The sequence below is a fragment of the Phyllobates terribilis genome, unplaced genomic scaffold (genome assembly GCF_046119375.1).
Source record: "Phyllobates terribilis strain yellow unplaced genomic scaffold, ASM4611937v1 Scaffold_1__5_contigs__length_1240528914, whole genome shotgun sequence".
Taxonomy (NCBI): Eukaryota; Metazoa; Chordata; class Amphibia; order Anura; family Dendrobatidae; genus Phyllobates; species Phyllobates terribilis.
The window spans coordinates 899,996,284-900,012,766 of record NW_027362761.1 but is presented as its reverse complement, the minus strand read 5'-3'; the positions used below and the strand labels follow the sequence as shown (position 1 = coordinate 900,012,766).

The window sequence follows — 16,483 nt, the reverse complement described above, 5'->3', positions numbered from 1 at the left end:
TAATGAGTTTCACTTTTTCTATTGAAGAACTGAAATAAATTAACTTTTTGTAGTGAGATGCACCAGTATGTATGTGTGTATATATATACAGGGTGGTCCACAAGTAGGTGGCCAGAAAATAATAACATTTATTTTGATTTATATATAAAATTATATTTACTAACACAAGCATAACATTGACAATTAAATTTTATTCTGAACAATAATACAAAAGCCCTTAAATTTTATCAACGCAGGTGCTCAAACTGTTTTCCATTACAATTTGCACAGCTTTGAAGTCTGCCTCTTACGCTTCGACAAACATTTTTGCACAAGTCTCTTTGGGTATTATTTTCTTGAAATGCATCTCTTATGTAATTTTTCAAATCCTTTTTCCACCTTTCATTTCCCAAAGAATGAAAAGTGGAATCTGATTGGTTGCTAAAGGCGACTGAGCCAGTTTCACTTTACACCATGTTTGATATATCTCCCCCTTCATAACCTTATTACACTTTCTGTCCACCTACTTTTGGACCACCCTGTATGTAAATAAAACAGAGAGAAATAGAATTGCGGCACCATCACCTTGCTATACACGATCAGCCAGTAGCCAAAAAGAAACTCTTAATTGAAGTGGCTAATTTGAATGCCACAATATTTGAGATTTTGCATCATTGTAGTTTCTTCTGTTTTATTTTCTCTAACATGATTTAATTTGTATTATTTCATATATGCCTACATTTTCTTGGAGGTGCCTGCTTTCTCATAGATAGTTTGCACGAAGCTTTAATAGAACACTAATGCTCGTGTTATAGGTCAACCAAAATGACTCTAAAATGACTCAGACCACTTGTCAGTATCATTGCTGGTTTGTATGTACTATGCTCAAATGTAACTAAAACTTCTGCTTGTCATTTTTCATAATATAAGAGAAGAACATCAACAACTTGTGATCCTTGACCATGCGCATAATCACCTAAAGACGTATGGGTAGCCACTTCTTTGCCAATGGCTTGCCAACATCCTCAAATACCAAATCAGCAAACATAATATTTTTGCTCTCAAACCAAGCTGCTTTGGTCTATAAACTTCAAAAATTAAGGAAATTGCTGTGAATGAACAGACATAGAAACCCATGTAGTATAAGTGTCATATATTATAAATATTAATCAAACAGTACATTGTATTAAGATTCAGCAGCTTTAAACCTTTCCACTGAGGAAGTTGAGGTTGGCCAATATTAACGTGAATTGTAAGGAAAACACATTATCAATTAAAACCTGGAAACTCTAATCTCTTGCCAAGGGATAAAAGTTAAATGCTGTGCAGTTATAAAAACAAGTAGAGCACAAAATAAATAAGGCCATTAAAATAATATACAGTTGGTAGAAGCTAAAAAAAAGTGGTTTAGTTTTGTGTAAGCATATTGAATGTGCGGAGCTTTATGAAGCTTAACACCTTTCCACTGGTCCACTTCCCTGGAATGTACGGCAGTAAACAATATTACTATGTAGTGTAACCAATATGGCATTGTAGCACCCTGAGGATTCGGCTGCTATAGGGGTATTGCACCTCAACCCAGAGGTGTGATATTCCACTCCCGGGTAAGGAAGGAGTGTGGAACTGAGCTCGGTAGGCTGCATGCACTACACACATCCCATTTCCGAGGAGCAGACCGACGGTACTCCCACTTAGAAATGTGCAGGTACGACCGAGTCTGTTCCTGGCTGGAGTGGGAGGGGGGTGGTACATCCCAAGTAGTGTAGGGGCAGATAGGGGGAGCAGCCTGGGTAAAGATAGGAGCTCATTGGGTGCTGGTCACCTGAGCTCACACATAGAGGGTGTATATAAGGTGGGCACCAACTAAGAACAGGGTCAGTCAGTTGCAGAGAACAAGTCAGGAGCAGAGGAGAGAAGAAAGACCCAGAGTGAGAGAGGAGAAAAGAGAGAGACCCAGAGGCACAGAAGAAAAGGACTCTGAGATCCCAACTAAAATCCCCGGGTGAAGAGTCGGCATCAGGGTACCGGAACCCAAGCTGGTGGGGGTAAAAACATTCCCCAGCCAGAGACCGGAGACCGTGGGCAGCGTTTGCCACGGTCACCCACCACATCCACCCCGAAGGCACACCACATGAAGGGTCAGGGAACCCAGGGCCAAGGGTGTCCCAACAGAAGGCCCGAGGGAGCTGGACCTAGGTGGATTACTGGTGGGGACGGCCAGAGAACGGGACAGAAAGAGAGCTCAGGGCCACGCTCCGGACTTGTTTGGGGGTTGGCTGGATCCAGGACCTGGTGGACGCAGCACGGCTCGGGTGGTCACTCGAAGCTGGAGTGACCAGCACAACATCTGCAGTAAGTAAACACCCTTAACTGCACAACCCGACTCTGTCTTCACTGCCGTCTGCACTACACCACCACAACCCCCATCCTCTGCACCTGTCCCCTCTGAGGCTATACCCCTCCCGTTGGGGGTTATCCCACCAAGCTGCGCACCCACCATCAGCCTCAGCGGACCCTGCTGCAGCGGCGGCCACAGTGACCGCATCACAACGGGTGGCGTAGTCGACACAAAAGAACTCTTAATAACATCAGTAGGACTGCCACATAACCCTGAGTTTGACGCCCTGGGCACGGGCCGGGTCACAGCCGCTCGGAGACTACAACCCCCCATCTGATCCGGTGCCGGGTATTCCCCTCAAAAAGGAATATGTCCCAGGGGGCGCGTCAACTTTGGCGTAGTCGGCAGGATTACGTGCCCGCAACACCCGGGTACTGCGTGCCTGAAGAAAAGTGCAAGTTTACCTCAGAAAGAAGTCTCCCGCCGGTTCCGGAGGGTCCACGCCATCGGACTCCATCACCAGTCGTTTCCCGCCGATTGTCCGCCATTTCCAGCTTGTTCCCGCCATCTGCAGAGTTTCCCGCCACTGGGCGACGCTTCCCGCCAAATCCGAAGATTTCCCGCCTTGGAAGAGCAGCGGACGCCATTATGGGCGTGCCAAAGGAGGGCAGGAGGCCGCCTCCCATCGTGGGCCAGGACCGAAAATGGCGCCAAAAGTGGAAACCGCCCCCACCAACAGAGACTGTGATGCTGGAGGTGTCTGTCAGCGTGAAAGAACTACCCCTGGAGCTGACAGTCACCGAGTTGCCCCGGGACCGCCCTCGAAGTGGGAGGAGACGAAAGAAAAGAACGAAGATGGGTGCCGCCTGGAGCAGTCTAGAGCGAGCGCACCCGGAGGCAAGAAGCCTGGAGAAGAATATCGGAGGAGCTTACCCGGAGATGGCGAGAAAGCAGAGCAGCACCGGCCCGTTGGCCAGGAGCCTGCTAGAAACAGAGGAGGGAGAGCAGAGCAGCACGGCCCGCTGGCCAGGAGCCTGCTGGAGACGACTGTAGGAGAGCAGAGCAGCACCGACCCGTTGGTCAGGAGCCTGCTGGAAACAACGACCCCACTAGGCCTAGTGGAGGTCCTAGCACAGCTCCCCCGAGACCGGGAGTGTGCACAGACCGCTCTGGAGGGCCTCGCAAGGAGGATGGCCCGGGTGCAGCGAGAGACGTTGGCGGAGTGGAGCCGTGAGATGGCCCAGCAGACCGAGACCTGTCAGCGGAGCACGCCACCCGAGACGAGGAGACAGACCGCCTCTGAGGATGGCGCGGGAGGATTGAAGGCCGGAGACGGCGCCGAGAAGGGAGCCGAACGAGTGGAGGCAGGTAAAGGGGACGTCTATACCCCAAACCGGGAAACCGCGTACCTGCCCCAGCTCCCCGTCGCAGAGCCCGAAGTCTATCCTGCCGTGCCCGTCGCTGCAACGTCACCACCGCAGACTAGGCCTCAAACGGGAGCCGCGACCCCTGTGACGTCACACGCCTCGACCCCGAGCGTGACCAAGCAGGAAGTACCACCAGCCTGGTCGCAAGGCCTAGTACCCCCGGGCGACGCAATACCAACAGCGCCCCCTACCTCCGCGGAGCCCCCGGCCTGGTCGCAGGGCCAAGTAGCCCAGGGCGCCGCCGTCCTTACGGTGCCCTTTACCTTCCAGATACCCCAGGCCTGGCCGCAAGGCCCGGGCAACCCGGGCGCCACCACCACCGCGCCCATAAGACCAAGAGTGCCGCATCTGGGAGAGGACCTGTACGCCCAGCATACGTGCCCGGATGGGCAGCCATTTATATGGCCACCGGAGTTCCACCATCCCCGACTCCGGAGAGAGAGACCGCTGGATGAACCCCTGATCCCGGCTCCAAAGCCCGTAAAGAGGATCTCGCCCCCGCTAGCGGAAGCACAGTTTGAGTGGGACCCCACCGGAGAAGATCTTATGGGATTCACTCAAGAGACTCGGGCAGCTGCAGCGGAGCGTGCTGAGTGCTGCCGCCAACAGCTCGAGGACTTCGAGAGGGAGCGGAGAGAGAGGCGGGTCCGGGAACAGCAAGCTCAAATAAGGAGCGCGGAGCAGAAGAGCCGGGCCAGGAGAGACCCCCGTGCAGCGCATAGTCCCCGCACCACCGGGACTGTGATAAAGTTTAACCTGCAGCATGGGTGGGGCTTCATCCGAGACCACCACACCCTAGGCGACGTCTTTGTGACCAGGAGAGACGTTGAGTCCCACCTACCGGAGGGACACAGAGGTCGTGACCTTTACATCGGGGACGAGGTCACCTTCACCCGGCACAAGTGTGCCAAAGGTCCCTACGCCCTCCATGTGCATCGCCTGACGGAGGAAGAGCTGCGGTGTGAGGAGGAAGAGCAAGAGGACCCGGACGGGTCTGAAGCCAAAGGTAACCATAAAGCAAGAGCAGGAGCACGCCGTCGCTAAGGACAGCGAAGCAGAAGCTGTATATAGTTGCCCGTCGGGGCACAGTAAACTGAAACCGAAACTGAAACTGAAACTGTTGCTGTTGCTAATATAGTCCCCGTTGGGACCAGCATGTGTGAACTGTTACCCGTTGTTCCCTTAATCCCACTGACCGAGGACTGAGAGCGGTCATTCCTCCCCAATAGTTGGCCGAGGACTGAGAGCGGCCACCTTCCCCTGTATATAGTTGCGCTTCCTAAAGCGCCCCCTACCGGTTTTACAGGAAAACCAGTTTTTCTAAGAGACTGTCGCACTTTTCCCGGACACACGTTGCACAGTGTCCGGAGGAGGAACCTGAAACAAGAGACGACGAGAATGTTGATATGAAAAGTTTTATATATATAATGTTTTATATGTTTTATATGTTTATGAAAAATTTTGTATGTTTTTGGTGTTATGTCTTACAGCCCGAGGACGTGCTGTGATTTACCAGGGGGGAATGTAGCACCCTGAGGATTCGGCTGCTACAGGGGTATTGCACCTCAACCCAGAGGTGTGATATTCCACTCCCGGGTAAGGAAGGAGTGTGGAACTGAGCTCGGTAGGCTGCATGCACTACACACATCCCATTTCCGAGGAGCAGACCGACGGTACTCCCACTTAGAAATGTGCAGGTACGACCGAGTCTGTTCCTGGCTGGAGTGGGAGGGGGGTGGTACATCCCAAGTAGTGTAGGGGCAGATAGGGGGAGCAGCCTGGGTAAAGATAGGAGCTCATTGGGTGCTGGTCACCTGAGCTCACACATAGAGGGTGTATATAAGGTGGGCACCAACTAAGAACAGGGTCAGTCAGTTGCAGAGAACAAGTCAGGAGCAGAGGAGAGAAGAAAGACCCAGAGTGAGAGAGGAGAAAAGAGAGAGACCCAGAGGCACAGAAGAAAAGGACTCTGAGATCCCAACTAAAATCCCCGGGTGAAGAGTCGGCATCAGGGTACCGGAACCCAAGCTGGTGGGGGTAAAAACATTCCCCAGCCAGAGACCGGAGACCGTGGGCAGCGTTTGCCACGGTCACCCACCACATCCACCCCGAAGGCACACCACATGAAGGGTCAGGGAACCCAGGGCCAAGGGTGTCCCAACAGAAGGCCCGAGGGAGCTGGACCTAGGTGGATTACTGGTGGGGACGGCCAGAGAACGGGACAGAAAGAGAGCTCAGGGCCACGCTCCGGACTTGTTTGGGGGTTGGCTGGATCCAGGACCTGGTGGACGCAGCACGGCTCGGGTGGTCACTCGAAGCTGGAGTGACCAGCACAACATCTGCAGTAAGTAAACACCCTTAACTGCACAACCCGACTCTGTCTTCACTGCCGTCTGCACTACACCACCACAACCCCCATCCTCTGCACCTGTCCCCTCTGAGGCTATACCCCTCCCGTTGGGGGTTATCCCACCAAGCTGCGCACCCACCATCAGCCTCAGCGGACCCTGCTGCAGCGGCGGCCACAGTGACCGCATCACAACGGGTGGCGTAGTCGACACAAAAGAACTCTTAATAACATCAGTAGGACTGCCACATAACCCTGAGTTTGACGCCCTGGGCACGGGCCGGGTCACAGCCGCTCGGAGACTACAACCCCCCATCTGATCCGGTGCCGGGTATTCCCCTCAAAAAGGAATATGTCCCAGGGGGCGCGTCAGCATCAGCACAGAAACTCAATCCATCACTGTTATACCTTGTACTTAATCGAAGATGCTCTAAAAAAAAAATTGAATATTCCTACTGATACACCTCAACTGGAAATAAGAATAGGCTTGATAAGTGTTAATGAATGTCTCACCTTCTAGTTAAAGGGTCTCAATAATCAGCCAAGTCAAACCTAACTCTAATGAGAACAAGTCTCAACCAAAGATCCAACAGAAACAAACCATGAGACTATGATGTGACCTCCTCGTTGTGACGGTGTTGGTGCATGTTGCTGTACAAACCCAGCCCCCTTTAGCTGCTTTTACTACCTAGGGCAGACCCTATGGGCTTTCATTGACATCAAACTACAAAACGATAAGCAGAACCAACTGGGTCTTTTCTTGGCATCTACTAAAAGGAAGCATTCTGCAAACCTTCTTATCTATCTAATTGACAATTCTATCATGGTACTACGTGACACAAGCTACTCATGCCACTTTGGAAAAGGAGAGTCTGCTAATGCCATGTGCTACACACATTATATTTATGCTTTGTACTGCACAGGTAAGCCCTCCTCCTTCAGGTATGTTACCTTTAGCATATTTGTTTTTTTTATTTTGGTGTGGAAATTATTTTATATATTAGACATGTAAATGTTTACGTAGATCTATTATAGTCCTCAGTTCATTTAGACAATCAGATCAAAAGTCAAAGTACCAAAATGATGAAGAAGCTATACTTACAATTAAGCCTTGTTCACCTGGATTTCCTGGGTCACCCTAAAAGGAAATTAGAACAAAAACAGGAGAATAACCCTTTTATGCATTATTTTATGAAACTTAGTAAATCACAATAAACTGGCAACAATCTGTAACCAATATTCATTTAGCAGACTTACTTACATTCATTACAATGGGTTTTAAAAATTAATTAAAATTTTTAGAGAGAACTTCCAGCCAGACATCTGTGGTGCAAATGAATCCAAAGGTTTACTCTAGAAAACTGGTGGCGAACACTTTAAAAAGTCACAATTTTGGGGGGGCAATGAAAAGTTGTGACTTTTGGCATTTTCACGTCGGTCCAGCCAAAATGGGTGAAGTTGGGGCAACACCTGGCTGCCTAATTCATTATCAGACATGGCGTACCTTGCACCAGAAGTCTTACTCCAGTCCCTAACTGGAGTAAGACTTCTGGAAAGGCACACACCACATGTAAGATGTGCCTAATTCATTAAGTGGTCTCTTAATGAATCAAGCTCCTCTTACTCTGTTGTGCCCCAACAGTAAGACTAGCATGTATAACGCCAATCTCCTGCTATCCAGGAGGAAGTGGGGACCAAACCTCATTGCTGTGCATGCTGGAGGTCACTGGAGCGGAAGTCACAGTGACTCCCGGCACCTGCGCACTGGAGCAGACAAGTAAAATAGAGCAGGGAGAAAAAAAAAGCGCCTTTAGATATAGGCGCATTGCGCATGTGCAGGATGTTCCGCTCTAGACTGCAGGGCCCTGTGACGTGTAGGGGAGGGCAGGGGAGGGGGGGAATATTTAAATTAAGCATATAGGCGGGCATTTCTTGGCATCCCCTGGACGCCAAGCCTAGAAAAACGGATTGAATAAAAAGAGATTTCTCTGCAATCAGACCGCTACTATGGGCCATACAGGTAAGTATAGATTTACATTTTTATCACCTGTATGCCCATAGTAGAGGTCTGATAACTCCAAAGGGGTGACAGATTCACTTTAAAAATAAAAACAAAAACATTTTATTGTATTTTCTCTATAGATTAAGTTCCATATCTAATAGAAAAGTATTGACTTACTGGAACTCCAGATAATCCTCTTGGTCCATCTTTACCAGTGTCACCTGGTGGACCCCTGGGACCTGGTGGTCCAGGAGGTCCTGGTGGGCCTGGTGGCCCTGCCTGCCCTTGATCACCCTTAATAAAAAGCAGATCGTTAGAATATCTCAAAAACAAGTGATTTCAACATATGTGCATTGCACATGCTCCCTGCTGTTCTCTGAATGCCTTAGGAATGAAGAATGAACAAGTAAATACTATAAAATAAATTATAAGAGAACATGATTTTTCTTGCAGTGTGATCATAATCTGCTTTTATTTTTTCACTAAAGTCTATTGCTTAATATTGCATAGTTTATTCATGGCAAGCAGAGACTTCAGACAGGGGGGATTCCAAGTTCACCTTTAACCATAATAACTCTTTTCAATGTACAGGCTAAAGTTGTAATATACTAAACATATGTATTTTCTTCTTGGAAACAGATCACAAAGCATCATGATCTATGAAGATTTGTCACTTTAGTTTGTGTTGTTTAGGGTTTAACTAATGGGCACCTGCAATCCCACCTATACTAGCTTGAGGCATCTTAAGGCATGCACTGTGCAAGAATGCAATAGGATAGGCAGAGTATGGCAAAAGTTACAGAAGGCAAAGATTCAACTGCATCGTCTTCCACAAAACAGGTTTCATGTTTCGAATAAAAAAGGATCCATGAAAATTGTACTTTTTAATCAATACTAAACATATTGTATTAATCTAATTACATTGAAGTAAACCATCACGTATCAACGTTCATATGTTTAATGCAGAATTAAAATATATTACCTTTGTAAAAAAAAAAAAGCAAAAAAATGTGTGATATGTAAATTTAGAGACAAATCTCTTAATCAAAATGAAATCTCCTAAAACCGTTTTGCACTACCTTAATCAGCCGGCGTTTAATGAGCTGCTGATCAGCAGAGAGAAAGCCATGATTGATCTTAGGAAACACCATCTGATCAGTGAAGTGAAGTCAAAAGTTGTAGTTCAGAGATGAGAAAGTTGAAGGATAGACATCAGAAGGCCCGTAGAAAGAAATAGAGACATAAGCATTAGAAATATAATGTACAGCGGAGTACACACTGGCAGCTTGTATGCGAGGGAACCTGTGCTTTATACAACAGCATCATTCAAATTGTTTTTCTTAATTAATATGTATCCTTAATTGGAATGTATCCGATATGTATATGGTATATATTTGGTTGGCTGCATTGGTGGGCACAGATTCCCACAAGTGCCAGTAGTACTGTCCATGCAGTCAGAGGCTCCAGGCAGCATTAAGTGACACAATAGGTCTAAATTCAGAATTCAATAGGATCAAATTAGTGACTTTGGTGCTTTAAATGACTGATGATTATAAAAAGACAGTCAATCAAATTTTTGGCTTTTTTTCTTTGCTAGATGGAGTAGTGTGTTCACTGTTTATGCTGCTGGACTCTTGACTGGTCATAGGCACACCATCCACAAACCTTGACGGTGAGGATCTGATTACTATGTAGAGCGGCCATTGTGGGGTAGCCTGGCAAACCCTGGAGACACAACATAACATAGCACCAAACAGAACACCACAAATACACCACAAGGACAATATACAGTGGATTATGAACAAAAGAAGGTACAATTGTTACAACTGTGTGGTTAACGGTGAATGAAAGACGTACATATGGTAACAGTACTGCTCTCCTCTGTAACATTTGTCCAAAGGTTTAACTCAAATATGATCTGGTTTAGGAATATAAAGGAAATCATTTTACCCAACAGGGATTGGTGAAGCTATTTTAACACCATTATTCATTTGTTTACGTCATTCATATATTCTAGATAAGAACCAATACCCCTCTCTCATTTTACAATGGAATACATATTATGTATATTTGTCTAATGTTTATTTGGCAGCAAAAAAACATGTTTGCATAATGTCGCTTAGGTGTGATTGTATTCGTTAAACAAGGACCATTATTGCATATGGAGCAATTAGCTCATGGGTCTGAAGTTCCAGTGCAAGAACAGTCTGCGTGAGACCGGCCAAGGGATGAGTAATTGGCTGTCCAATAATTATGGACAATTTAAAGTTCCTTAGTATGGAACCACGCTGCCTCCAAGTGCTGCTGTACATCCTCTGTTGGGCGCCTTATGTAAGGTGATAGAATCAGTAGAGGCAATGGTTTAAAAGGAAAAAAATTGCTTATGGTATCTGCTGATGCATGCCAAGATTTTTTTCCTGTTCAGGTTTGAAAGCCTCCAATATCAAAGTCATGTACATGCCCTTTAATATATATATACTCCATCATTGATTCTGGAGGTGGGAGTGAAGATGATGCCAAGCCAACATGTCTTAAAACACAACTTCAGCAATTTTTTTGTTGTTGCAGCACTGAGGTAGTGCCACTAATCTAAGTCCCCTGTACATAGTCTCATAGTTACCAGCTGCCATCTTCATCTTTTATCAGCGCCAATCCAGTCGGTCTCTAGCAGTTGGTGAGCTGCCGGATCGCTCCAGTGTTTGCTGGGTGATCCAGAAGTCACTAGTCAATGTAAGTCTAAGAAAGCCAGAACGAGGCACTTATAGACTTACACTGAGGTCCTGTGATGGTTGTCTCTGACTTCCAGTCAGTCAGATGTTGCGGTCTCAAGATGGCGACACGGGACCAAAGCGGCACCGAGAATAGATGGCAGCTGGTAAGTATAAGACTAGGGTCAGGGAACTTAGATTAATGGCACCACTCTATTTTGAATTAACAAAAAAATGCTGGACTAGTGCTTTAATAGCTGCCAAAATCCCTTCTCCATTAGGGAAATTAATACCATTGGGTCTCCAGAGGAGTATGGTCACCTACTGCCTGTAATAATCTGCCTAAATATTTTGTTTTGCTGGTTATCAAACAGTTTTCTCATAAAAGTATTCATTAAGAAGGCTAATTAGAATTGACAATGGGAACCAGAGTTTCCCTATTGAGTTGATCTAATTAATATTAATTGCTTGGTAATCATCTACAAATGCCTCAGTCCTAACCCTCAATATACAGTATTCCACCTGATCTTTTGTCTCTGAGGTACACAGATTGGACTAGTGCATCACATTAGGCAACAGTTAAAAACTTTATCACATGTTCAGTTGGCATCCTTTGGTAGAAAAGGTAAGTTGGATCCATCGCAAGCAAGTAAAATCTAATGCATACTTTGGTTTCTGTTTTGCATCTCTTTCTGCTTCATTTGTAGAGGGGTTTCTGAACACCTCTTGCGTAATGGGCATGCACAGCACTTAAAAAACAGATCTATTATAGGATGATGATCCATTATGATTTTTTTTTCCTGTAGACTTCAATGTTAAATAAAACAGATCCAGTTGCTATTTGTTTTTTTGGGGCTGTACAAAAAAGTTGTGCAAACTATCGGCCCAATTCATAATTACTTTTGTGCTTTTTTATGTCTACTTTTACATGGCATTCACCTATTTTTCATTTGTGTCTTGTTCTTTTAATTTGCGCCCTTTTTTTATTGTCGTCATTGTGAATGGGGTTTTTGGATTTCCAGAAGTTTTCGGCTGATTGATCAATTGTGATCTCTTAAAAAGTCGCAACAATTTTTACACAAATATACACACATATTTTGCAACATTTATCAATATATGATACTTTGTACTCTAAAAAGTTGGAAAAAGAATAAAGACAAACAGAAAGAGCATTGGTTTTGCACAAAATTCATAAACCTTGAGTGCCAATTTGAAAAATTTGGAGCAAAAAAGTCAATGAATATCACAAGCCAAAAAATGAGAAGTGACTTAAAAAATGCAAATGATTAAATCAGGCTTTTTGATCTAGTGAAGTTTTTTGATTGCACAAATATACATATAAAATATCTAAAACATTAAAAGCATAGGTGCCTCACAATTGAGTGACACAAAAATAGACCCGCTGCTATACAATATATGGTATATGGGACATGATGTCGCTATTACTACAAGGGAGTTCACATGCCCATGAGCTTACATTCCATGTATTGCATATTTCCAGTACCAGTGTCTGCAATGCAGATTAAACAGTAGTTGTCTTAAAGATAACTATAATACCTTGCAGTAAAAATGTGCCCAGATCACAGCTGTGAGTCAGGTCCAGTGTCCCTCCACCCCAACGCGCGTTTCTTCCTGCTTCCTCAGCTGGCCGCTGAACTTGTGTTCATGTAATGTAAGCTTATGTGCGTGTCAACTCCCTTGTAGTAATAGCAGCACCATGTCCCATATATCATATACTGTGTAGGAGCCGGTCTATTTTTGTTTTCCTCAATTGTGAGTCACCTATGCTTTCAATGTTCATATACTTTATATGTATATTTATGTAATCAATAAACTTTACTGTTTTTAAGCTTCTATAATGTTCACTTCGTTTGGTTTGGTTACATATGTACATTGACCTAGGCATTGAGGTATATCATATATTTTGAAGTGCAATCCAATATACGGTACAACACTCTTATTTAGAAGAACATATCTTGGATGATATGGTTTTTGATCCAGCTAACAAATTGATTGCATCTGGATTGGAGGTTAGAGATTTTAGGACATTTTGTCCCCATTCAAAAGAATAGATCCTGTACTGGATCATTTTATTTCCATTTTTGTCACCCCAAAGTGGATCCAAAATGGAAATAACTACTTGATATGTGAACACAGCCTAATATGCAAATGTTTTTGGATATGTTCAAGGCAAAGAAGAAATAACGCCACCAACCACTGACTAGTAATTAGGATCATCTGTTAATGCGAACCATACCAACACCATCTATTACAGGTGGTGCAAAGAAACATCCAATAAATCAAGAAATGTATTGAAAGTATCCAGAAAAAACAGCACTCACCATTCCTTAAAAAATAATGTCCTTTATTCTATGTGGCGGTACAATCCTTAAGGCAGCACGGGGAGCGGGGAAGATTAAGCGGATAACAGCTGTTTCGCGCCTGTCCAAGCGCTTCTGCGGGTCTAAGCATGCCCCCCCTGCTCCCTTAAGGATTGTCCCGCCATATGGAATAAAGGACATTATTTTTTAAGGAATGGTGAGTGCTGTTTTTTCTGCATACCTTCAATACAGTTTTTAGATATGCTTTGCTTCTTAGAGACTTTTCTCTTTTGTGCACCGCAGTGCTCACAAAGAACACTTGGCTGTAAGAGTTGCCACCTGCTGCTTCCTTTGCACTTCCTTAGGTTACCACCAGCTGCTGCTATTACACCGTCTTTGGGCCAGAGTGAGCCCGACACACGGTGTCAACCCATTCTCCACACTCTGGCTCTAAATCACAGTAATTTTGCTGCTCATTTTATTCTTCTGTTTTGAAAGTACATTGGTATAAAACAATAGACCAGCAAGTAATTCAACTCTCAGCTTAAAAACTCCCCGTAATCCCAGCTCTTAGTCACTAAACTTCAGCAATCGTTACACACTTTTTCCTTATTTTCTAGCAAGGAGCTGTTTTTGTAATTATTGTATCCTTTCAGCTCTAAAACTATGCAATGCAGAAGGCGAAAGGTCATCCTGAAGAAAGTTGGCAAGTCAACTTCATTCATAAACGAGATGTATGGAGCCTGTGCACAACATCAGTCTGTCAAGACGAGAAAACACTTCTACTCTGGATGACACTGGGTAATTCTATTAGTTACAGCAGATTCAATGTGAATTACATGCTATTTATTGTTAATTGCAGAATGTGACCCCTGCTCTTACAATGGTTATACATGAGATCACGACGTGTCCGTTTTAGGCAAGCTGCAGACTACTTGAGATTTATTGTAGGAACCATACAAGATGTGTAATTATAATTAGATTATGACATTTAATTATTGAAAGTACAACAGAGTGTAACAGGGAGTAGAACAAAGACTCTTTGATGTGTAATACACCAATTCTATGGTTCGTTGTTTAACAGGTGATTAATGACAGCGTTATTATTTGTGGTGGAGTAAATCAGAAGGGCGAGGCATGAGTTATATACTGTGGAAGTATCAGATCAGTGATACAGAAAATTGTATTCTGAAATGTTGCTCCAAACATCAAGTCTGTGAACATGTCACACCCATTTAATAATATGTCATATTCATTCAACAGGTGGACAGGATCTAATATGGATCATATGAGAAAACATAGACATAACATGGAAAACTAAAGGTGTCTGATAACTTATACCGGGACACAGTCTGCTCATCTGCATTAAAGTCAAGTTGGTTTGTCACTCATTTTAATGAATAGTGAACCACACTACTTTTTCATAAAAGAGTCTATGGCTGGTCATATAGTGTAGAATAAAGAGATGATCAATGGAGAAAGAAAAAACATGTTAGTGAAGATTTTGGTTGGGCAGAAAGAGGGTGAATAGTTGTTCATAAAGTACAGAAAGCCGATTCATCATTTGCATCTTTTTTAAAGGGAATCTGTCAGCAGGTTTCTGCTATGTTATCTGACTACAGCATGATGTACGGGCAGAGAGCCTGATTCCAGTGATGTAAAACTTACTTGGCTGCTTGTTACCATTTTGATGAAATCCTTGTTTTCTCAGCTGTAGATGTAGCAGTGTTATGAATGCTGAGCTGTGCATAACCCCACCCAGATCTCTGATTGGCAGCTTCCTATGAACAGTGTATGTTCGCTGCCAATAAGTGGTGGGGGTGGGGATACACAGATTAGCCTGACTGCATTGCATGCAACACCTAGTCCGGCAGTGATAATCTCCTGCCGATAAAACACTGACTGTATTGAAACTACAGCAAGCTGCTGAGCAAGTAACAAAGCCCTGGAATTGGGCTCTCTTGCCCTACAATATGCTACTCTCAGGTTAAATAGCTGCTGACAGATTCCCCTTAAGTCACTTTTTTTATGTTTTGTGCTTTTGGTTGCTGTTTTTTTTTGTGCCAAATTCTTCAAAAGGGCTCATGTGCTTCGCGAATTGTGTGCAACATAATAAAAATGCTCCTTTTTTTGTGTTTGACTCATTTTGTGACTTTTTAGCACAACAAATGGCATGATTTTCAAAATGGCACAAAAATGATTCAGATTGGTGTATATAAAATCACTGTAGGAGAAATTAGAGTACATTTGAGCCAACATTTATGTAAAAATCAGAGAACTAACAACAAAAGACAATGAAAAAAAATCTGCAAATCATTTGGTGAACTTGTCACAAATCAAAAAGTCACTAATTCATGCCAAAAAACTGTCGGAAATGCAATGATGGGGTCCAATATGTATGGTCAGTTATAGCAGAGGTCCCCAACCGCCGGTCCGCGGACCAGGACCGGGCCGTTGGGGTTTTTCAGCCGGTCCGCGGCACCGCCACAGACAATCACTAAACATTGACAGTGTGCTCTGGTCTGCGGTGGCTCAGAGCACACTGTGTGGGGTGGATGCTGCCCGCTGTTCTAGACTCCCGCAGGGTAGACCTGTAGAGGACCTGTGATGACATCAAGGTACATAACTGTGATGTCACCACAGGTCCTGAAGCAGGATGAAGCAGGGGCGGAACTACCGCCCGTGCAGCCGGTTCATTGAACGGGGGCCCCGAGGGAGAGGGGGCCCCTCCTGCCTTCCGTCACATGACCGGAAGGCAGGAGAACCTGGTGTCAGCGATTTGGACGAGCGCCAGGATTCTGCAGGGATCGCATGGGGGTAAGTATAACAAGTTTTATTTTTTTTTAAATACAATTAACTAGGAGTGGGGGGAATGGGAGATGCACATGGGGGGAGGGGAGAGATGAGAGATGCACATGGGGGAGGGGAGAAATGAGAGATCCACATGGGGGGGAGGGGAGAGATGAGAGATGCACATGGGGGGAGGGGAGAGATGAGAGATGCACATGGGGGGGAGAGGAGAGATGAGAGATGCACATGGGGGAGGGGAGAGATGAGAGATGCACATGGGGGAGGGGAGAGATGAGAGATGCACATGGGGGAGGGGAGAGATGAGAGATGCACATGGGGGGGAGGGGAGAGATGAGAGATGCACATGGGGGAGGGGAGAGATGAGAGATCCACATGGGGGGGAGGGGAGAGATGAGAGATGCACATGGGGGGGAGAGGAGAGATGAGAGATGCACATGGGGGGGAGATGAGAGATGCACATGGGGGAGGGGAGAGATGAGAGATGCACATGGGGGGAGGGGAGAGATGAGAGATGCACATGGGGGGAGGGGAGAGATGAGAGATGCACATG

General features: G+C 45.2%; 1 protein-coding gene across 1 annotated transcript in view; it reads right to left on the bottom strand.

The window, feature by feature from the left end:
* The window catches only part of COL25A1 (collagen type XXV alpha 1 chain), a 686,464-nt gene that overhangs the window by 247,099 nt on the left and 422,882 nt on the right, over positions 1-16,483 (bottom strand). The window contains exons 8-10 of the mRNA XM_073640961.1: positions 9,173-9,244; positions 8,271-8,387; positions 7,194-7,229 (exon numbers count right to left, since the gene is read on the bottom strand). Of these exons, the coding sequence (XP_073497062.1) occupies positions 7,194-7,229; positions 8,271-8,387; positions 9,173-9,244 (225 nt within the window). The remainder of the gene's footprint in view (positions 1-7,193; positions 7,230-8,270; positions 8,388-9,172; positions 9,245-16,483) is intronic.